The sequence below is a fragment of the Microcaecilia unicolor genome, chromosome 6 (assembly GCF_901765095.1).
Source record: "Microcaecilia unicolor chromosome 6, aMicUni1.1, whole genome shotgun sequence".
NCBI classification, from domain to species: domain Eukaryota; kingdom Metazoa; phylum Chordata; class Amphibia; order Gymnophiona; family Siphonopidae; genus Microcaecilia; species Microcaecilia unicolor.
Window position 1 is genome coordinate 316,742,655 of NC_044036.1, and position 23,885 is coordinate 316,766,539.

General features: G+C 45.0%; 1 protein-coding gene across 1 annotated transcript in view; it reads right to left on the reverse strand.

The window, feature by feature from the left end:
• Window positions 1-22,539, reverse strand: part of MYO15B (myosin XVB) — a 93,925-nt gene extending 71,386 nt beyond the window's left edge. The window contains exons 1-6 of the mRNA XM_030208262.1: window positions 22,464-22,539; window positions 20,129-20,223; window positions 18,898-19,029; window positions 9,417-9,618; window positions 7,463-7,538; window positions 3,382-3,640 (exon numbers count right to left, since the gene is read on the reverse strand). Coding sequence (XP_030064122.1) covers window positions 3,382-3,640; window positions 7,463-7,538; window positions 9,417-9,618; window positions 18,898-19,029; window positions 20,129-20,210 — 751 coding nt within the window. The 5' untranslated portion in view covers window positions 20,211-20,223; window positions 22,464-22,539. The remainder of the gene's footprint in view (window positions 1-3,381; window positions 3,641-7,462; window positions 7,539-9,416; window positions 9,619-18,897; window positions 19,030-20,128; window positions 20,224-22,463) is intronic.
• Window positions 22,540-23,885: the final 1,346 nt, after the last annotated feature.

Here is a 23,885-nt window from a genome sequence, read left to right on the forward strand (position 1 = left end):
TGTCCTTTCATATCTGTCTTCTGACACCTGCACGACAATCAGATGCAAAGCATGTAGGTACTTTTAGCATATATGCTTGTAACGATTTCCAAACAGAAACCACCTGTTTCTCATTGAAAATTAGTGGCAAACATGCACAGGAAAAAGAACCCATGTAATTCACAACCATAAAGGCTATTTAAAAGTTGCCTTCTAGGTGTCATCAATGAGCAACAGCAGAAACAACCCTCCAGGGCTGCGAGTGTTTCCTTTGCAGCATTCCCAGTACCAGCCAACCTCAACGGGAAACCGAACCCATGTTCTCTATACTGCCACTGAGTTACTGGGCTAGCCTTTATCCAGATCTAGTAGATGTGATAAATTTCAGACAAAATATTTGATAAAAGTGTAAACTCACCCCTAACCCCCATTAAACTTCTAGGACTCACAGCGCAATAACTACAGAATAACCCATAGTGGAGGAGTAGCCTAATGGTTAGTGAAGCAGGCTTTGATTCTGGTGACCTGGGTTTGATTCCCACTGCAGCTCCTTGTGACCTTGGGCAAGTCACAACCTTCCATTGCCCCAGGTACAAAAACTTAGATCGTGAGCCCTCTAGGGACAGACAAAGTACCTGTATATAATGTGTACAGCACTGTGTACATCTAGTAGCGCTATAGAAATTATTAGTAATTAAAAAAAATAATAATAATAGTAACACTATTACCAAACTGGAATGAGTTTGCTGACCCAAGACATTCTGGTGCTGGAATCATTATTGCGGAGTTCTTAATTTATGAAGGTTATAGAGTAACATAGTAACAGACAGCAGAAGTCAGTTGCACGCATAATGGAATATAATAATGACTTGATCATTGATGTTAACTAGCAATGATTGCTATTTAGTGTTAATTGTCAACAATTAGCAGTTATGTGCACAACTGACCTTAGTCATCAGTATTCTATAAAATGTGCATGCAAAATCCATAGCGTACAACTGCAAGGGAGCCATGGACGGAGGAGGGGCAAGGGCAGGACTTGCACATGTTGGAGAAGACATACAGTTACATGTCTAACTGCCAATTGCAACTGGCCTTTGAGCTGGCGCAGGTGTTCACGCTAAAGTTAGGTGCCTAAATGCAGACTTATGCTAATATTCTATAACGGTGGAACTGACATTATAGAATTGATGCCTAGTGCCCAAATATTTACTCTAGGCCAGGGGTGTTCTGACAGTGTTCTGGGTCCCCACATAGTAAGGGTCATTGGACCCCCCCCCCGGGTACTATCTGTGCCCCCCATTCACACATCACCACCCCCCTGTACCCCACACACTAGTGTGCCCTCTCTGGTCCTACCTTGAAGGACCCTGGTGGTCTAGTGGCCTCTCGGGGGCAGGAAAGATCCTTATTCTTTCCTACCTGCTGCCGCTGCTCTGCCCAACGCCACTGTGTTTTCAAAATGGCTGCTGAGACTTCCTGCCGTAGGGAAGTCTGAGCAGCCATTTTGAAAATGCAGCAGTGCCGCCGGGTAGAATAGCAGCAGCAGGCAGGAAAGAGTGGGGATCCTTCCTATCCCTGATGAGGCCACCAGCCCACTAGGGCCCTTTAACGTGGGAGGAGGAGAGAGCCTCTGTGCCCCCAGGCACTGCCCAATTGCCTGTAGGGTTAGTCCGCCCCTGCTCTAGGCAACCTTTCTTGAACTTACCCCACATAAATTCATTCAAAAGGTCCTTTAAAAATGTCATATAAAAGTTCAAGCTGTAGCCAAAAAAATTGCCACATGCTTGTCTTAAATAGCTTTTCACTGTTCCAGGTTCAATCTGGCAAAAGTAAACTTTTTCTTCATTTGAAGAGAAGTGCTGGAGCAATCAACACATAACGGAGGTTTCTTTCGGCAGAGACATCAGATAAAATACCTATATCCGGTATTACGTAACACCAATATATCACAGATAATAGAATATACAAAATCAGCTGTACACGATAAGACTCCTGAGGAAGGCGCTTTTTAGCGCTGAAACACAGCTGTGTCGAGTCGAGTTTTTTTTTTTGTTACATTTGTACCCTGCGCTTTCCCACTCATGGCAGGCTCAATGCGGCTTACATGGGGCAATGGAGGGTTAAGTGACTTGCCCAGAGTCACAAGGAGCTGCCTGTGCCTGAAGTGGGAATCGAATTCAGGTCCTCAGTTCCCCAGGACCAAAGTCGACCACCCGAACCACTAGGCCACTCCTTCACTGAGTAACTTGGAATAAAGGTTTGATTTACAATATACGTCTTCCCCGGTTTCTTGGAGGAGCCTTCCCTTCCTACTCCATGCTGTGTGCTAAAAGTAAACTTCTACCAGTACAGTCCAGAGAAACCCAATCTTCTTATGTGAAATTCTAATTCAAATACACCCTTATCCACTCACATTGACTTACCACTTGAGAGGAGGAAAAGGGGGAAAGGGAAATGGGACTTGATATACCGCCTTTCTGAGGTTTTTGCAACTACATTCAAAGCGGTTTACATATATTCAGGTACTTCTTTTGTACCAGGGGCAATGGAGGGTTAAGTGACTTGCCCAGAGCCACAAGGAGCTGCAGTGGGAATTGAACTAAGTACCCCAGGATCAAAGTCCACTGCACTAGCCACTAGGCTACTCCTCCACTAGCAACATTCCATGTAGAATCTCAAATAGTAGCAACCACTAGGCTACTCTTCCACTCCTTGGGATTCCGGAATCTTGCTATTCTTTGGGGTTCTACATGGAATGTTGCTACTCTTTGAGATTGTGCATGGAATCTTGTTAATGGCACTTGATATACCACCTTTCTGAGGTTTTTGCAACTACATTCAAAGTGGTTTACATATATTCAGGTACTTATTTTGTACTAGGGGCAATGAAGGGTTAAGAGACTCCCAGAGTCACAAGGAGCTGCAGTGGGAATTGAACTCAGTTCCCCAGGATCAAAGTCCACTGTACTAACCACTAGGCTACTCCTCCACTTATAGCAATAATTGCCGAATAGCCTAGTAACTGACACACCCTTAATCTAAAATACCTCCCCTCATTTAGTTTAAGGTTGAACCCCTGTCTTTTTTTTCTATTCTTTACATTCCAAATATTATAGAATGCAATGATACAATTCAGATACAATGTCCACAGAAGTGCATATTATTTAGTCGAAGAGGATTTCAATGCTCATGAGTCTTCTAGCCTCCATGCATGATCTAGTCTCCAGAAACCGAAGTCATCAACATCACAGTTTTTTTTGTAGACATTTTAACCTAAAACCAAGATCACTGACTGTAGGAAGCCATGGTTTCTATATGTAAGAAGCAGTCCAAATGGGAACACTTGAGATTAGAAAGAGTGGAGATCAATACAGGTTGTTTTAGTCCCTCCTCCCTTACCTCTTAAGTCGGTCTCCTGAAGAACTGGAGCTTGGCTATCAGGTGGTGGAGGAATGGATGAAGGAGGATGAGTAGGAGCAAGGGTTGGTGGTGGAGGGGGTGGTGGAGGGGGTGTAGGACTGGTAGAGGAAATCCCTGGAGGCTGAGGATGAGTAGCAAAAATGTTCAGCAGAGGTAGTTGCTTTTCTCGGATGGATTGGGTTGGAGTGACGCTTCTGTTGTTCTTTGTGGAGGAAGCTGGGGGAATGTCTCCGTTTGTCTTGGGGACCAGATATGTATAGGAAGAAGAAAAAAAAAACATTGTTTATCTTCATCTTGCTCCATTTTCTTTCATTCTGCAATTTTGATGCTACAGTTCAATATCAGCAATGTGCCTCTTCCTTACTGAAGGAAGGCCATATTGAAAGGGAAGGTTTCATACTACAGTCCCATTTGACAATAGCTATCATTATTTTTCTTTTTTTTGGGCAGGCAATTTCCATCAGCTTTCCAGGCTTCCAACTCCATCAAAACTGACCTCTGTGGGTCTATGACATCATAAGCCTTCACTCTCAACTACCCAGGATATTTTCCCTCTTATAATCTTTTTACCTCCCTCTCATCCTCCCGCCCCCTCCCCCATCTAGCCCATCATGTCAACAGTCCTTAGCCCCTGGCTACACAAACTATGCCTTCCTCTGGAACCTGGTACATGGATACCCCCAAGTCCAACAAAGAAGACTGAATGGTGGCACAGACTCTCCTCCCCTTCCAGGCGTGCCAAGGATGACAAAATTTGGGGGAGGGGAGCAAAATTCCTATTCTATTCCCATTGAAATCCTATCTACAATGGATCTCCAATCCCTCCACCTCTTCCTCCTTTAGACCTTTCAGCAAATTTGATTGTCTCCACCATCTCTATTCCAGACTTCCAGTCCTTCTTTCCTCTCTTTTCTCCAAGGGCCTTGGGGCTCTGCTCAACTGTCATTCAAAAACAGTGAATGCAGGACAGAGACAGCCTATGACCTTGTGCTCACAGGCTCTTGTCTCCCACATGGAAACCCAGATAGAGCAGGGTCATTGCGGTACCCCAGGTGAAAGAGGCTGCAGGCTTAATCTAGGGACGGGCAGCCAGAATATTTTCAAGTCTATTTTCTTCATTTTGAAATTAATGTCATTAATAATTGCTCACTATGGGAATACCGCGCACACTTTTCCAATAGTACAACACCATTATTGGTGAGCAACATTCATTTCAAATGACAGCTCATCCCTAGCAGAATCACCCTTTGTGTTCACCGTCTTGAAATGACAGCAGAGATAGAGCTCCGAGAACTCTCAGAATGGGACTGGAAATCAAATTGACATTCAGGTGGAGGCAACAGCATTGGAGGTCAGGAGGCAGCAGAGGTCTGAAGAGGTGGGGGAGTTGAAGTCTGTGGGAGTGGACGGCAGCACAGCATCAACAGTGCCTAGGGGTAACATAAGCTGATATCCATCCTTGCCATCATATAAGGGACTCTGAATTCTGTGTCCAGAGCATTGTTACTTAAACAGTCAGCAAGAATACTAGTTAGGGCCAAACCACCATGTGGACCCTTCCTCAGTGGGAACAAATATGAGCATGCAATCCTATTTCATATGGGGCACTAGGAGGAAATTTCCAGACTGTCCATTTTGAGGCAAGTCCTTGGGTACAGTTCAGTCTTTGTCGATATTATACCCATGGACTTTTGCATCTGATTTTCATGGTGGTAGGTTTTCTATGGAATATAGTAACATAGTAGATGACGGCAGAAAAAGACCTGCACGGTCCATCCAGTCTGCCCAACAAGATAAACTCACATGTGCCATTTTTTGTGTATACCTTACCTTGATTTGTACCTGTCTTTTTCAGGGCACAGACTGTATAAGTCTGCCCAGCGCTATCCCTGCCTCCCAACCACCAGCCCCGCCTCCCACCACCGGCTCTGGCACAGACCGTATAAGTCTGCCCAGCACTACCCCCACCTTCCAACCACCCGCCCCGCCTCCCACCACTGGCTCTGGCACAGACCGTATAAGTCTGCCCAGCACTATCCTCGCCTCCCAACCACCAGTCCCGCCTCCCACCACTGGCTTTGGCACAGACCGTATAAGTCTGCCCAGCACTATCCCCGCTCCCCAACCACCCACCCTGCCTCCCACCACCGGCTCTGGCTCAGACCGTATAAGTCTGCCCAGCACTATCCCCGCCTCCCAACCACCAGCCCCGCCTCCCATCACCAGCTCTGGCACAGACCGTATAAGTCTGCCCAGCACTATCCCCGCCCCCCAACCACCAGCCCCGCCTCCCACCACCGGCTCTGGCACAGAATATAAAGGGTATAGCCTTGAAAATATGATCTGCATCCATAATATGATCTACATGACATTCTTTCAAATCCTGCCCATTCCCCCCCCCCCCCCCAAAAAAATCTGGGTGAATGTACATTTTTTACCATGTGGAGCGAAGTCAATTTTTATGCTGCTGTTTACCTTGGTAAACGACTATTTTGCCATGGTTTCTCTCTTTCTGTCCCTGTTTCTAATGAAAATCTGTACTTTGCATTTGTTTGATCGTATGTATTTGATTTATAGTATATTGTCTCCTTCCCAGCTGTCTTTCCGTTGTGTGTCAGTGCCCTCTGCCTACTTGTTTCTTTCTCTCTACTGCTATTTCCTCTGAATTTTTTTCTTCTAGTTTGTTCATCTTGTTGTCCAGTTGAAAGTCAGTTAATCAAATATAATTAAACATTATGAGGTTGACATTCAGAGGGAGTTATTAAATAGTAACAGCTCCCTGGATAACTCCTGCTCGCCAGGTCTAATCCAGATTTTCAGTGGTGCTTACCCAGATAGTTCCACTGAAAATCTAGATAGTGCCGGGGGTGTCCAGAGGTGGAGTCTGGGCAGAGGCAGGAGTTATCCAGAAGTAGTACCTGGTTAAAAAAGGCTGCCCTAAGTTAACTGGGTATCTATCTGTGTATCGCCATTGAATATCGGTGGTACCCAGGTAACCTCCAGTCATTTTATTTTTCTTACATTTGTACCCCGCGCTTTCCCACTCATAGCAGGTTCAATGTGGCTTACATATTATATACAGGTACTTATTTGTACGGCAATGGAGGGTTAAGTGACTTGCCCAGAGTCACAAGGAGCTGCCTGTGCCTGAAGTGGGAATTGAACTCAGTTCCTCAGGACCAAAGTCCACCACCCTAACCACTAGGCCACTCCTCAATATCTAGGTCATCATTCCATGACCTCAGTGGTGTTCCTAGGGGGGCGGACACCCGGGGCGGCGCCCCACCCCCCCGGGTGCAGCAACCCCCCCCGATGCAGCGCGGACCCCCCCCCATGGGTGCAGCACCTCCCCCCCGATGCAGCGTGGAACCCCCCCCCCGGGTGCATGCCGCTGGGGGGGGGGTGCCGCGGCGCATGCCTGCTCAGAGTTCGCTGACTTCGCGCGTTCACTGGAGCTCCCTCTGACTCGGAACAGTAAGTAACCTGTTCCAGGGCAGAGGGAGCTGCAGCGAACGTGCGAAGTAAGCGAACTCAGAGCAGGCGCGCGCCGCGGCACCCCCCAGCGGAGTGCACCCGGGGCGGACCGCCCCCACCGCCCCCCCTTGGTACGCCACTGCATAACCTAGCTATTCAGTACGGGAAGCTGGATATAGCCTGGCACTGAATATTCAGGTCTAATTTAACCCACAGCAGCCAATGTCTAAAAAATGCTGGCTGAATATTGACTGCTAAACATTTCAAGATCAGATGGTAACAATGGACTGGAGAAAAGACATTTAACGTGCATGTAACAGTGAAACACAGCTAAGGAATCACTTCATATCTGTGCACTCCTGTCATCTGACTCAAAGGCATATTCAAGTATAGAAGTGTAAAGCAGGAGCATATGATCTCCATACTCTCCCAGTATGTTGCAGGTGGATTCTCCTCACAGGCATTGGTAGCTTACATACATGACCTACAACACAGATGACTGACAGTGGTGCATTCCACGCTTAGCCTTGCAAATGCCTGGGTAGCATGGTGATTATTCCAGATTATCTAGAAAGTGAAAACTTACCGGATCCAGGATTCCCAACCTCAACAATGCCTCGTCCTTGGGATCGTTCTTTTTGAACAAGTAGTTGGGCGGCTTTCTGCAGAAAGACAAGCGAGTTGGAAAATCTCTTAATGTGGCAGAAGGATATCTCAACTGGTGTCATGGCCATTTCTCTTTGATTTATTCCCATCACTGCATGACATTTCCTTAGATACTGCTGAACACGCGTTGCTTTGCCACCTTTTCACTACGTTGGGCTAGTGTTAGGATATTACGTACCCTAGCAAACCTTCCAGGGATGCTGAGAGACTGAACTGGGCCTGGGGCAGGGCCGCCACCGCTGCCACCACCCCTCCAGATCATGGCCGCCCCCCCCCCCCCCCCCCCAGATCGCTGCTGAAATACCTTGTTGGCTGGCAGGGATCCCCAGGCCCTGCAAACAGAAGACGTCTTCCTCCAGCACTGCTCTTCTGTCGATTGCCTGCCCCTCCTTTTTCTCTCAGTTCATGCTCGCACACTGAGAGGAAAAGCCACCGCTCAGCTGGGCAGAAGAGCAGCGCTGGAGTTGCTCCTCCAGGTCCTCCCCAGCCACCAAGGGGGGGCTGGCTGCAATGCAGGAGTTTTCTCTCTCCTGCTTCTGTCGGGACGTGATCACTTGGGTCCCGGCAGAAGCAGGAGAGAGAGAGAGACCCCGGTGCTGGGCCCCCCTTGGAGGCCTGGGCCTGGGGAATTTTGCCCCCCCTGCCCCCACCCTCTCGGCGGCCCTGAAACTTTCAGCCTTGTGCCTGTCTCAGTTAATTTTCAGAACCCTATTATAGTAATGTAAAATAATTTAATTCATAGTCTGTTTATATATATATATTTTTTTTTTAATAAAAATAAAACTTTGCTAGGCAGAGTACAACATAAAAATAAACACAGCCATCAAAACACCCGATAAAATAATAATTCAACCTGCTCTGAAGTGCCAATATACCCGCAGAAAGTCCATACAGGTTTTAAGAAAGAAAGCCTTATGCATACTTTCCCTCCAATGCCTCTTTTTTAACACAGCATCTTTTAACCATAGTAAGGGGGGGGGGGGTGGATTTATCTGTAGTGCTTTTAAACAGCTAGGCAGTTGTTTACCCATAAAAAATTACCCTCTCACTGCATATTTGCTTCCATGACCTACTTTTGAGGTGCAGCACTGCACCTTCCTCTCAAGATTCAGCCTGTGCATTCCAGTCACTTTAGAACAGGAGTTTTTTTTTTTTTAATTGAAATTTTTTTGCAACTGTTATACACAATCATAAGGAATGAGCAATTAGTAACAAATATATAAATATATAGGAAGAAGCAATTTTAAACAAAAATGGTCAATGTTCTACGATCTTAGTCCACATTAATGGACAGTCGAAGGATAATTTTTAGAAACTAAAAAAAAGTAATAATGAAGAAAAATTCCTCCACAGAACAAAGCCTGAAATACCTAGACCTAGTACCATAAATATAATCCTCCTGTTAGCTTGGCAGAAAAAAAAAATCAATATTTGAAGAAAAGTCTCTAATTGCACTGGATAAAAAAAAAACCCCACATAATTTGGAATTTTTGTAAATAAGCATTTACATGAATATTTTAAGAGAAAAATAACTCCCTTTGCCAGAACTGTTGATTTTAAATGAAGAAAAGATGAATCTATCTAGTTCTTGACCTATGAAGGAACATTTCTACATGCTGACCACAAAAGTAAACATTTTTGTTTTAGAAAAAAACTTTTAATAATGAGAGACGTATCCAGGTCTGAAAGGAAAGAGACCAATAGGGTGACCTGTGTACTAATGACATCCTGTGAGGAATGAAGGACTAGAACAGGTCTTTTGATACCATGTGCTTAAATTGTCCAGACCCCTATCTTTCCACATACAGGAACGAGCCTCTGACAGGTAAGCAGACCAAAGTTGCCACATCATGACCATACAGCTGGCCTCTTACCTGACTGGTTGCAAAGGTTGTGGCTCAATGGCAGGTCTGGTCTGGTACATTTTAATGATATTGCGAATTTCTTGGCTGGGCTCAGGTCTTGATGGGGGCTGCAAGGATTTCACCAAATTGGTTTTCTCTTGCTTTGGTTTTGGCTTTGATGGAACTACAGGTTTCTGCACAGGGGGCTTAGGAGGTGGTACAGAGACAGTTTCTACAGATAAAAAAGAAAAAAAAACATTTTAAGAAGTGGTCACTTACAGGCTCATTTTCGAAAGAGATGGACATCCAAAAAGTGACACAAGTCAGCATCTGGACGTCCATCTCAGAGAAACGTCCAAAACGCTGTAATCGAAACCTCATTTTGGATGTCTTTCTCCGAAGTCCGTCAGAAGGACGTCCAAATCTCAAGGGGGTGTATTGGGGACATGTTCAAGGCGGAACTTGGGCGTTCCTAAGACTTGGACGTCTTTCAGCCATAATGGAAAAAAGCAAAAACGTCCAGCACTAAAATCTAGACGTTTTGAGCTAGACCTGTTTTTCTTACGAACAAGGCACAAAAAGATGCCCCAAATGACCAGATAACCACTGGAGGGTATCAGGGATGACCTCCCCTTACTCCACCAGTGGTCACTAACCCCCTTCCCACTCCCAAAAAGTGTGTTGAAGAACATTACTTGCCAGCCTCTATGCCAGCCTCAGATGTCATACTCAGTTCCATGACAGCAGCATGCAGGTCCCTGGAGTAGTTTAGTAGTAGGTGCAGTGCACTTCAGACAGGTGGACCCAGGCCCATACCCCCACTACCTGTTACACTTGTGGAGGAAACTGTGAGCCCCTCAAAACTCACCAGAAACCCACTGTGCCCACATATAGGTGCCCCCTTCACCCGTACGGGCTATGGTAGTGGGTCTTGAGGGGGGTTTGGGGGGCTCAGCACACAAGGTAAGGGAGCAATGGTGAGATGTGTACCTGGGAGCATTTTATGAAGTCCACTGCAGTGCTCCCTAGAGTGCCCGATTGCTGTCCTGGGATGTCAGGGGGACCAGTCTACTAAAAATGCTGGCTCCTCCTATGTCCCAATGGCTTGACTTTGGAAATTTTACACTTGGATGGGGTTTTTTTTTTTTTGAAAATGGCCAAAAATCACAGATGTCCAAACCACAAAACGTCCAAATCACAGCACATCCATGGTACTTTCGAACACAAAAGATGAACGTCCATCTTTTTCGAAAATGACCTTCTTCCCAGTTCGGAATTTGGACGTCTTTGTAACACGTCTAAATTCTGACTTAAGACATTTCTTTCAAAAATGCCCCTCTAAGTGAATTTAAGATAATTCTCCCCAAAAAGATATCCTGTATTTAAACATCCATTCTCCTATGTGTGCCTCAATGTACATTGTGGAGAAATTAGGTCTTACCTGATAATTTTCTTTCCATTAGGCCTTCCCACTATTCCAGAACCTGTGGGATAGTTGTGTCCATCAACTAACAAGTGGAGATACAGAACTGAAAACTGAGTAGACATATCTCTCTTGGTATCCAGTCCAGCTCCTCAGTATTTACGTAGACAAGAATAAACACAACAACCTTAAACTAGAATGGGGTGGGGGGGGGGGGGGGGGGGGGGGGGGGGGGGTGAAGCCAACAGTTGCCCAGGAGCACATGGTTCAGTGTGGAATATCCTCTAAGGATACTATCGAAACAGAACATTTAGGGAATCCCAGTAGAGAGGTTTCAACAATGCTGAAAGTAAGCCAGGCATGCTTAATGAGAGAGCAGGATAAAGGATGCACATTATCCCCTTCAACTTCTAAGCAGCTTGTGGATCAAAGGAAAAATTTGAAGCGCCTGTATACAAATGCTAGAAGCCTAAAAAGTAAGATGGAAGAGTTAGAATATATAGCACTAAATGATGAGGTAGATATAATAGGCATCGCAGAGACTTGGTGGAAAGAGGACAATCAATGGGACACTATGTTAACAGGGTACAAATTGTATCGCAATGACAGAGAGGATCAAATTGGAGGGGGATTGCGCTATATGTTAAAGAAGGAATTGAGTCAAAATAATTCCACATGATACAATTACCAGCGTGGAATCATTATGGGTAGAAATTCCATGTGTGAAAGGAAGGAGTGTTCTTCTAGAGCTGTACTATCATCAGCTGGGATAGAACAAACAGATGGATGAAGAAATGTTTACAGAGATTAAGAAAGCTGTCAAACTGGGCAATGCTATAATAATGGGTGATTTCAATTACCCTGATATTGACTGCATAAATGTTACATCAGGAAGTGCCAGGGAGATAAAATTTCTCTATGTAATAAACGACTACTTCTTGGAGCAACAGGTCCAGGAACTGACAAGAGGGGAAGCCATTTTGGATCTGGTCTGTGGTGGCATACAGCGCATAATGTGAGAGGTGGCGGTGTTGGGTCCTCTGGGAAACAGTGATTGTAACATGATCAAGTTTGAACTACTATCTGGGATGAACCCACAAAAGAAAATCTACTGTAGCTGCATTTAATTTTCAAAAGAGCAACTATAGTAAAATGAGGAAAATAGTTAAAAAGAAACTAAAAGAATTGGCTGCTAAGATTAGGACACTAAATTAGGCGTGGACATTATTAAAAAATACCATCATGGAAGCCCAGACCAGTGGCGTTCCTAACCAGGATGGCACCCGGGGCAGATCGCCGATGCGCCCCCCTGGCGAAATGACACCCCCTCCCGGGTGCACGCCGCTGGGGGGGGGGGTGCCGCGGCGCGCGCCTGTCAGCTCCAAAAAGTTCGCTAACTTCGCTCGTTCGCTGCAGCTCCCTCTGCCCCGGAACAGGAAGTAACCTGTTCCAGGGCAGAGGGAGCTGCAGCGAACGAGCAAAGATAGCGAACTCGGAGCCAGGTGCGTGCAGTGGCACCCCCCAGCGGCGTGCACCTGGGGCGGACCGCCCCCACCGCCCCCCCTTGGTACGCCACTGGCCCAGACCAGATGCATTCCACGTACTTGTAAAAGGTGGAAAGAAGAGAATGTGACAGTTAGCATTGTTAATCGGTAAGTAAAAGAGGCTATTACAGTCAAAAGATTGTCCTTCAAAGAATGGAAAAAGGACCCAAATGAAGAAAATAAGAAGCGAAATAAGCATTGGCAAGTAAGATGCAAACCATTAATAAAGCAGGCTAAATGAGAATGTGAAGAGAAACTTGCCACACAGGCTAAAACTCACAGTAACAACTTTTTCAGGTACATCAGAAGCAGAAAGCCTGCAAGGGAATCTATTGGACAGTTAGATCATGAAGGAGCAAAAGGGACGCTCCGGGAGAACAAGGCCATAGTGGAGAAACTGAAAGAATTCTTTGCTTCTGTCTATACAGAAGAAATGTAAGAGATCTGCCTGTACCAAAAATGGTTTTCAAGGGTGATGATGTGGAGGAACTGAAAGAAATCGTGGTGAGCCTGGAAGATGTACTGAGCCAAATTGACAAATTAAAGAATAGTAAATCACCTGGACCAGATGGCATACATCCAAGGGTATTCAAAGAATCCAAGCATGAAATTGCTGATCTGCAGTTAGTAATATGCAACCTATCATTAAAATCGTCCATAGTACCTGAAGATTGGAGGGTGGCCAATGTGATGCCGATTTTTAAAAAGGGTTCTAGGGCTGATCCGGGAAATTACAAACCAGTAAGCCTGACATCAGTGCCGGGCAAAATCATGGAAACTATTATAAAGAATAAAATTACAAAACACATAAACAAACATGGTTTAATGGGACAGAGTCAGTATGGGTTCAGCCAAGGGAAGTCTTGCCACACCAATTTGATTTACTTTTTTTTTAAGGCATGAATAAACATGTGGATACAGGTGAGCCGGCTGATGTAGTATATCTAGATTTTCAGAAAGCTTTTGATAAAGTTCCTCATGAGAGACTTCTGAGAAAATGAAAGAGTCATGGAATAGGAGGCAAGGTTCTAGTGTGGATTAGGAATTGGTTATTAGATAGAAAACAGAGGGTAAGGTTAAATGGTCATTTCTCTCAAAGGAGGAGGGTGAACAGTGGAGTGCCATAGGGATCTGTACTGGGACCGGTGCTATTTAACATATTTATAAATGATATGGAAATCAGGACGACAAGTGAGGTGATTAAATTTGCAAATTATACAAAACTAGTCAAGGTTGCTACAACACATGCGAACTGTGAAATGCTGCAGAAAGACCTTAGGAAATTGGAAGACTGGGCACCGAAATGGCAGATGAAATTTAATGTGGACAAATGCAAGGCGGTGCACATTGGAAAAAATAATCCGAATCATAGTTACCTGATGCTAGGGACCACCTTGGGGGTCAGCACTCAAGAAAAAGATCTAGGTGTCATTGTAGATAATATGCTGAAATCTTCTGCTCAGTGTGCAGAAGTGGCCAAAAAAGCAAACAGGATGCTAGGAATTGTTAGGAAAAGGATGGTGAATAAGACCGAAAATACTATAATGTCTCCGTATCGTTCCATGGTGCGACCACACCTTGAGTATTGCGTTCAGTATAGTGAAATTAGAAAAGGTTCAAAGAAGAGCAACCAAAATGATAAAGGGGATGGAACTCCTCTCGTATGAGGAAAACCTAAAGAGTTTAGGGTCCTTCAGCTTGGAAAAGAGAAAGATTAGGGGAGATACGATTGAGGTCTACAAAATCCTGAGTGGAGTAGAAAGAGTAGAACTAAATCAATTTTTTACTCATTCCAAAATTACAAAGACTAGGGGAACATCACTTAACTGCTTCCGTAGGAATCACCATTCACCCCAGCTGTCACAAGTGCAGCACAACGTGTCCCAAGCAGTGAGTCAGAATCCCTCCACTGCACCAAATAGATCTTGCTACCCTCCGAGTGGTTCTGTGTCAAACTTTAGTCGGACTTACCACTGCCAGCTGCTCCCCCCAAGCTCATAGTCTCCGCAAGTCATAGTAACATAGTAGATGACGGCAGAAAAAGACCTGCACGGTCCATCCAGTCTGCCCAACAAGATAAACTCATACGTGCTACGTTTTGTGTATACCTTAGCTTGATTTATATCTGCCATTGTCAGGGCACAGACCATATAAGTCTGCCCAGCACTAGCCCTGCCTCCCAACCACCAGCCCCGCCTCCCCTCACCGGCTCTACTACTATTACTTAACATTTCCAAGGCGCTACCAGACTCATGCAACGCTATACTGCCACCCAATCCCGGCTAAACTTCTGAGGATCCCTTCCTTCTGAACAGGATTCCTTTATGTTTATCCCATGCATGTTTGAATTCCGTTACCGTTTTGATACGTCATCCCATGCTCTCCATCAACCCTCTTTTCTTCTACTTTTTTTTTTTTAATGTTCTGCTGGAAAAGGACAGCTCCACATAAAAGAGGGGAGAGGTGAAGGGAGGGAAGAAGTAAATTCACGGGGCACCACAGACAGAGATCTGAAGATATGACTCTGCAGACTCAAGCCACCCACAAAGCTCAACTGGGGACCAGTTGACCAACTGGACCAGGAGTAAAGCACTCAGAACCAGAGATTGAAATGTGTGTCCACCCACCTGCTGGAGATAGAAAACACTGAGGAGCTGGACCAGTGGTGTGCTGGTAAATTTTTAACAGGCTCTCTCCCCGGTCCACCTCGGCGTCCCCCCATCCACCTCTGCTCCTCCCCCCCCCCCACCACTGCGCCCCCCCCCCAAAATATTGCAGAGCTGGCTATACCCGGGGGGGGGGGGGGGGGGGGGGGGGCGGGCAGCACATTACTCTCTCCAGGAAAAAAAATTAAATGATCCCAGGTTCCAATCTAATTCATGTTTAATATGGGATAAAATGCCATAAATAAGTAAATAAACATAAACTTTTAACGTTCAGCACCTGATTCTCAAAGTGGACATATTCCAAACACTATAATGAAAATAAAATTATTTTTTTTCTACCTTTGTTGTCTGGTGACTTTGTTTCTCTGATCATGCTGGTCCAGTATCTGATTCTGCTGCTCTCTATCTGTTCCCTTGACTCTGTTTCCAGGCTTCCTTTCCATTATTTCTTTTCTTTCCTCCTTTCTTCTTCATTTCCTGGTCCTCCGCATACTTGACTGTACAGTGGATCCAGCTTCTGCTATTTTCTCCATCCATGTGCATTTCTCCTCCTCACTTCCTTTTCCCTCATCTAATCTCCTTCCTCTATCTTCCCTCCATGTCCAGCATTTCTTCTCTCTCCCTTCCCTACCCGCCATCCATGTCCAGATTCTCTTGCTCTCCCCCTCCATCCTGTCCTGAAACTCTCCTCTCTCCCCTGCCCCTCTCTATCCATCCATACCCAGCATTCTCTTCTCTCCCCTGCCCCCTCTGCCCATCCAGTGCCCAGCAATCTCTCCTCTGCCCATCCATGCCCAGCAATTCTCTCCCCTGCCCCCCTCTGCCCCATCCATGCCCAGCATTCTCTCCCTGCCCCCCTCTGCCCATCCATGCCGCAGTTCTCCTCCCTCCCCTGCCCTCTCGCTCCCATCCGGTCTAGCGATGTCCTTCGCCCCCCCCCCCCACCCTCCTCAGCAATTCTCCTCCCTCCCCTGCCCTTCCGCTCCCATCCAGGTCTAGCGATGTCCTTCGCCCCCCACCCTCCCCAGCAATTCTCCTCCCTCCCCTGCCCTCCTGCTCCCATACCCATGCCTAGCGATGTCCTTCGCCCCCCCCCCATCCTCCCCTGCCGCTCCCATCCGTCAGTTTCAATTACCTGCCTCGAAGCACCGGATTATTTAAGGCCTGCCTGCTGCCCATCTCCAGCTGCCTTCCCTGCTTGCCTTCTCAGGAGTTCGGTTCGTGCCCTTAGTCCCCGCCGCGGGAAAAGGAAATGACATCAGAATGACATCAGAAGGCGGGACGAAGGGCGCGAACCAAACTCCTGAGAAGCAGCAGGGAAGGCAGCTGGAGACGGGCAGCAGGCAGGCCTTAGATAATGCGGCGCTTCGAGGCAGGTAATTGAAACTGACGGATGGGAGCGGCAGGGGAGGATGGGGGGGGCGAAGGACATCACTAGACATGGATGGGAGCGGGAGGGGAGGTAAGCATGGCACCCTCCTGCCATGCTTACCTTATGCAATGGAGCCGGCTCGCCCCATACAACAACCGGCTCGCAAGAGCTGTCAAAATTTAACAAGCGGCTCTTGCGAGCCGGTGCGAGCCGGCTCCAGCACACCACTGAGCTGGACTGGATGTTAAGAGAGATATGTCTCAGCTCAGTTTTCAGTTCTCTATCTACACCTACTGTTTGATGGACACAACTATCCTACAGGTTCTGGAATTGTGGTAAGCTACGTAATAACATAGTAACATAGTAGATGATGGCAGAAAAAGACCTGCATGGTCCATCCAGTCTGCCCAACAAGATAACTCATATGTGCTACTTTTTGTGTATACCCTACTTTGATTTGTACCTGTGCTCTTCAGGGCACAGACCGTATAGTCTGCCCAGCACTATCCCCGCCTCCCAACCACCAGCCCCGCCTCCCACCCACCGGCTTCTGGCACAGACTGTATAAGTCTGCCCAGCACTATCCCTGCCTCCAACCACCAGCCCCGCCTCCCACCACTGGCTCTGCCACCCAATCTCGACTAAGCTCCTGAGGAGCCATTCCTTCTGCACAGGATTCCTTTATGCTTATCCCACGCATGTTTGATATGTGTCCATTTTGTATCTGTTAATATAAGGGTTTGATCTTGGGCGAATTTGTAGGTAATAAGGTCGAGTGTGTGTCCCTTAACATGAGTTTCTAAAATATTAGTCCAGTTGAATTCCCATAGTTGGAGAAAATCTTTGCATTCATTTGCATTCTTCGCGTAAGGGTCTTCCAAGTGCAAGTTAATGTCTCCCAATATAAGGAGATTAGAATTAGATGCACAAGTATTCAAAATGAAATCCATAAAGTGTGGTTGGCATTCTTGCCAGTTACCTGGTGGTCTATAAAACAGAATAATATTTAGATAGTCAAGCAAGGTAGTGTGGTTAATTCTAAACTGAGGCAATATGGATGCGGCAGTTGTTGTTACGGTAAGATAAGATTTATAAATCAGCGCAATGCCTCCTCCTCTCTTGCCATTTCTTGTCCAGTGAGTAATTTGTAATCAGGAGGGCAAAGATCCAGTATAATTGGGTCATTGTGATCATGAATCCAGGTTTCGCTGATAATTAATAGATCGAGGTTGTCATCAGTAATCTAGTCTACTATTAATGATGCTTTATTGACAACTGATCTGGCATTGGTGTATCCAATTTGAATTGCTTGAAAGGGGTCGGTTGAGTTTGGGATTGTGTGGATTATTCTTAATTGTCTATCTTCTTGAGGTGTAAATTTATTATTTCCATTTTTCCTTCATTTTGGCGTTGTTCATGTAGAGGAGTAGTTCCATCATTTTGGTTATTGTTGTTGTTTAATTGTAGTGTATTGTGTCTGCATGGTCTGTTAAGCAGGTATATTGTGGGAATGTTATTGGTTTCTGAGAGGGGGGTGGTATGTATGTGGTGGATTAGGGAAAGTAAGCAAATAGTGAGGAATAGTTTGGTAGTATTCATTTTAATATTATTCGTTAATGTTATAAGGTTATTAGGATGTTTGTTAACCTATTCAAAAAGGCATACCACAAAGGTCATCCTAAACACCAGTAATAAATGGAAGGATTTTTTTTTTCTGAGTGTCAAGTTGCCAGTGTTTGAAAGCCATAAATTATGCTAAGAATACTCTCAAACAAAAGTATGAAACTCCAAGGGGGTAAACATCAGAACAAGATCAGAAAATATTTCTTATGGAAAAGACAATGAATCTATGGAATGAGAAGAGCTTCCTAGTTAAAGAGGTGGAAACTGAAATGGTAATGGGATTCAAGAAAACCTGGGATCATCACATAGGATCCTTGAATGCAAAGAAATAAGGGAAACACCAACGATTGATTATCATCTATTGATTTGCCCCAGTAATAAAACTGAGCAGATTAAATGAGCTGAATGGTCTTTATTTGCCATTATATTACAATGTTTCTATGGTACAAGAGGGAGAAGGAAGTTTTTGGAGGGTACTTCGTGACCCTCGTCAGAGCCAAGGAAGCTAGGCTCAAGAACCATTGGTCTAATTTAACATTGCAGTTTTTATGTTCTTAAGAAAGGTAACTTTTACTCAGAATGAAGGATTGTTTGTCCTCATGAAGTGGCGTTAACAACTCTGAACTGAAAATGGTCCAAACTGGAGTGTAAACACCAGCTTCCTTTGATCATTTATCTCAGGTTCATTGGTAGGGGTATGCACAGTACTTTCATCAGATTTCATCTTGGATATGGCACTTGTATGTGGACAACCAAAGCAAAACCTTAAATGCAACATAAGAACCAACAGAGGGCCTGGAAGCTGTGGACAGCACCGGGTTTGAGAGGTACCCTATCTCGTACCCTTCTCTACCCATAAACATGCCTTGCCAGTATCTCTTACCAGGCTTGGCCACAGGTTCTGGGTTGTCATTCTGTTCAGGTTCTTCCTCCTCTTTCTCCTTATTCATCTCAGACATCCCCTGTGGGAGTAAAATCTTTGATCGAGATGCTTTCACTTCATTCTCTTGTTGCCCTGCATAGAGGATACAAATATAATAAATTCAGCACACGAAGAGTAATTCTATAATATAAGTGCCCACTATAGGTGCTGTTTATGGTGGTTATTTGAAGCTTATTCTATAAAGAAAAGTATGGTAAACGTGAACCGATTGTTTACTCTTTCAAAAAGTACAATGACTAGGGGACACTCCATGAAGTTATTTGGCAATACTTTTAAAACAAATAGGAGGAAATATTTTTTTCACTCAACAAATAGTTGCTCCGGAACTCATTACCAGAGAATGTGGTATCAGTCATTAGTGTATCTGGGTTTTAGAAAAGGTTTGGACAAGTTATAAGTATATAAGTATTGCCATACTGGGACAGACCACAGGTCGATCAAGCCCAGCATCCTGTTTCCAACAGTGGCCAATCCAGGTCACAAATACCTGGCAAGATCCCAAAAAAGTACAAAACATTTTATACTGCTTATCCCAGAAATTGTGGATTTTCCCCAAGTCCAATTTAATAATTGTCTATGGACTTTTCCTTTAGGAAGCCATCCAAACCTTTTTAAAACTCTGTTAAGCTTACCACCTTTACCACATTCTCTGGCAACAAATTCCAGAGTTTAATTACACGTTGAGTGAAGAAAAGTTTTCTCCGATTCGTTTTAAATTTACTACTTTGTAGCTTCATTGCATGCCCCCTAGTCCTAGTATTTTGGAAGCATAAACAGATGCTTCACGTCTGGAGGAAAAGTCTATAGTCTGCTATAAGACAGAAATGGGGAAAGCCACTGCTGTCCCTGGGATGGGTAGAATGGAATCTTGCTACTCTTTGGGATTCTGTCTCATGCTTGTGACCTGGATTGGCCACTGTTGGAAGAGGATACTGGGATAGATGGACCATTGGTCTGACCCAGTATGAATATTCTTATGTTCATATGAATAATATATCTGGTGTAACCTGAGCCTAGATGTTAGCTTGCATGTATGTAAAAGATAGAATTCTATAATTTACATATGTACCTGAGCACTGGGAACCACTGCCCTAGGTATTGAGACAGGTGAAGCATGGAGGACGTTTCCAATGTAAGAGAAGGGAAACAGCTTAGAAAAGTAAATACTGACCTATTTTCTGGAAAAAAATCTCTTTTTTGCTGAAAGGTATCTCTCTGATGGGAATACTCCGCATCAAGGACTGGGTCTTCATTGACTGAAGAAATCTGAAACCCAGAACACAGACAGAGTACTTCTCAGTATTAGTGGTTATGAAATATCGAGGGTAATTTTCAAATTGTTCACATTGCTGCAGAGCCCACGGGTATCTTTTATCCATGTTCTTTGTGTCACTTTTCAAAGTGAAAATTATGCACTAAAGATAAAAGGGGCAATTCTACAACTGGGAGTCTCCACTGAGGCATCCCGAGGATGAGTCTATGCTATAATGGCATCTGAGAACCCAGGTTCCACTACAGAGTACAAAGGTAACCTGGTATTGGCATGCCTAATATTTACACACCAGTGGCGTAGCCACAGGTGGGCCTGGGTGGGCTGGGGCCCACCCACTTACAGCTCAGGGCCCACCCAACAGTAGCACATGTTTAGTGGTAGCTAGTGGGGATCCCAAGCTCCGTCAGCTGAAGACTTCCCCCTGATGGTAGCGAAAGCGCTACTCTCCATGATACCGGCACCTGTGCATGCTCAGTTTTCAGCGCATGCCTGCTGCAGACTGCCAAGGTGGAAAGAAGCATTTTCCTGCCAGCTGAGATATATTTTTGGTGGTGGTGGGGAGAGAACACTTGGTGCCCGCCCTTTTCTTGCCTAGGCCCACCCAAAATCTGTTGTCTGGCTACGCCCCTGTTACACACAGACATAGATCTGGCATAACTGTGGGCACCAATCACATCACAAAATTTCTTATACTTTGCTACTACCAACATGAGTTCAATGTGGACAACAAGCTTGAAAATCATCTAGAAAATACAATAAAAAATTATTCCAATTCTAAAACATATTGACACCCTTCTCATCTTCAATCTGGTCTCAATCTCGAATCACATATTTATGGATTCCGGAAGATTTTATAATTAGAACAGGACTGAGCACTAAGTGATAATGCTTTCCAAACTGTCGCAGCTCGACAAGAGACAGAGGAGTTAGTAAGTTACACACGCGACTGGGAGCCCTGCCCATTTTCCATCCCTCTTGCAAATACGCACTATGGAAGTTAAACGAGTATTTGCAGAATAGCCCTTCGGTCCCCCTGCTGGCACTAGTGCAGGTAAGTGCTAGGATTTTATGCATGTGTTACCCCCCCCCCCCTCCCACCATCAACAGATAGAGCGCTGTACAAAATAAAATCTCATCGATTACATTTAACGAAGTAAACTAAAATACCCACAACATACATCAATTCATCAGAAAGATAAGGGAGAGTGTGAATTATACAACAATAAATAACCTTATACACTGATGAGTTATTGGAAAGATAAGGGTAACAAATGCAAATACTTTTGTGTGTCCAAGGGCTTGTCAATGCCGACACCCAGATTATACTACTACTACTACTACTACTTAACATTTCTAGAGCGCTACTAGGGTTACGCAGCGCTGTACAGTTTAACAAAGAAAGACAGTCCCTGCTCAAAGGAGCTTACAATCTAAAGGACGAAATGTCAAGTTGGGGTAGTCTAGATTTCCTCAATGGAGGTGTAATGGTTATGTGCCGAAGGCGATATCGAAGAGGTGGGCTTTGAGTAAGGATTTGAAGATGGGCAGGGAGGGGGCTTGACGTATGGGCTCAGGGAGTTTATTCCAAGCATAGGGTGAGGCGAGGCAGAAAGGGCGGAGCCTGGAGTTGGCGGTGGTGGAGAAAGGTACTGAGAGGAGGGATTTGACCTGCGAGCGGAGGTTGCGGGTAGGAACGTAAGGGGAGATGAGGGTAGAGAGGTAGTGAGGGGCTGCAGATCGAGTGTATTTATAGGTAAGTAGGAGACGCTTGAACTTTATGCGGTACCTGATCGGGAGCCAGTGAAGTGACTTGAGGAGAGGGGTGATATGGGCATATCGGTCCTGACGGAAGAATTATAGAATTGTCCTTATTGTGTTCTTACTGTAAACTAGGTAATGCTATAGAAATTCCTACCCTAGCCCTGCCCCCTGGGAACGACTTCACTAAACGCAGGTAAAAGTGCTGCGCATGCTTTTACTAACATACTGGGAAGGTAGTTTTCAAATGGGCTTTTTACCTGTGGAAATAGTATTTACACAGGCAAATAGCTTTAGAAAACGGACCTCTATATTTTCTTCAGGACAAAATTATACAAATGATGGCAAAGGCCATATGACCCATCCAATATCATCCACTATCTCTTCCTCTCCCTATGAGATCCCACATGCCTGTCCCATGCCCTCATTTCCACCACCTACGACACTGTATTAACATTAGTAAGGCAGTAGTTACAGGCGGGTACACTGGCTGTTGTGACTCCACGGCAGGTTTCGGCTTAATTACTGGTCTTTGAGTCTTAGTGACACCATTGGGTTTGGATATTGGAGCTGGAGCTATTGCTGGTGCTGGAGGTGGTGCTGGTGCTGGAGCTGGAGGTGGTGCTGGTGCTGGAGCTGGAGCTGGAGCTGGAGGTGGTGCTGGTGCTGGAGCTGGAGCTGGAGGTGGTGCATATGTCGAGACTTGAGTTGGTCTGGGAGGGTCCAACGTTTGCTGCTGTAGCTGCCTCTGCTGCTGCTGCTGCTGTTGTGAGAGCACAGAAGCCTGAAGTGTCATCTGCTGAGCCTGGAAGAGAACCAAAGCCCTCAGTGATCCCTCCATCCTCTTCACAAGCAAGTAAATACAGTTCTTTCCACCTTTTATTTCAGTCTCCTGCAACAAATCTGTGGTCCTAGGGAGGGCAACTTTCAAAGCCATTTAATTAAGTGAATACTGATTTACCCAAAGTGAACCAACCTGCTTGAAAACTGATGCCTGTGAATGGCTATAAAGTATGCAGGTGCTTCACCATGTCCATATTTTGATATCATTTGTATCTCAAAAAAGATATAGTGGAATTAGAAAAGGTACAGAGAAGGGCAACAAAAAATGATAAAGAGGATGGGACGACTTCCCTATGATGAAAGGCTAAAGCAGCTAGAACTCTTCAGCTTGGAGAAAAAAATGGCTGAGGGAAAATATGATAGAAGTCTATACAATAACGAGTGGAGTGGAACGGGTGGACGTGAATCGCTTGTTTACTCTTTCCAAAACTACTAGGGCTAGGGGGCATGCAATGAAGCTACAAAGTAGTAAATTTAAAACAAATTGGAGAAAATATTTCTTCATTCAAACATGTAATTAAACTTTGGAATTTGTTACCAGAGAATGTAGTAAAAACAGTTAGCTTAGCAGAGTTTAAAAAGGTTTGGATAGCTTCCTAAAAGAAAAGTCCATAAGCCATTATTAAAATGGACTTGGGGAAAATCCACTGCTTATTTCTAGGATAAGCAGTATAAAACGTATTGTACTGTTTTGGGATCTTGCCAAGTACTTGTAACCTGGATTGGCCACTGCTGGAAACAGGATGCTGGGCTTGATGGACCTTTGGTCTGTCCCAGTATGGCAACACTTACGTGGAATGAATTACTTATTATTTAAGTGGCTAAACAGTAAGATAAAGGAAATCATTAGAGCCAAAAAACAATCCTTCAGAAAGTGGAGAAGAGAACCAACTGAAAGTAACAGGATAGATCATAAGGAATGCCAAGCCAAATGCAAAGCGGAGATAAGGAGGGCAAAAAAGGACTTTGAGAAGAAATTAGCGTTGGAAGCAAAAATACATAGTAAAAACTTTTTTAGATACATTAAAAGCAGGAAACCGGCCAAAGAGGTCGG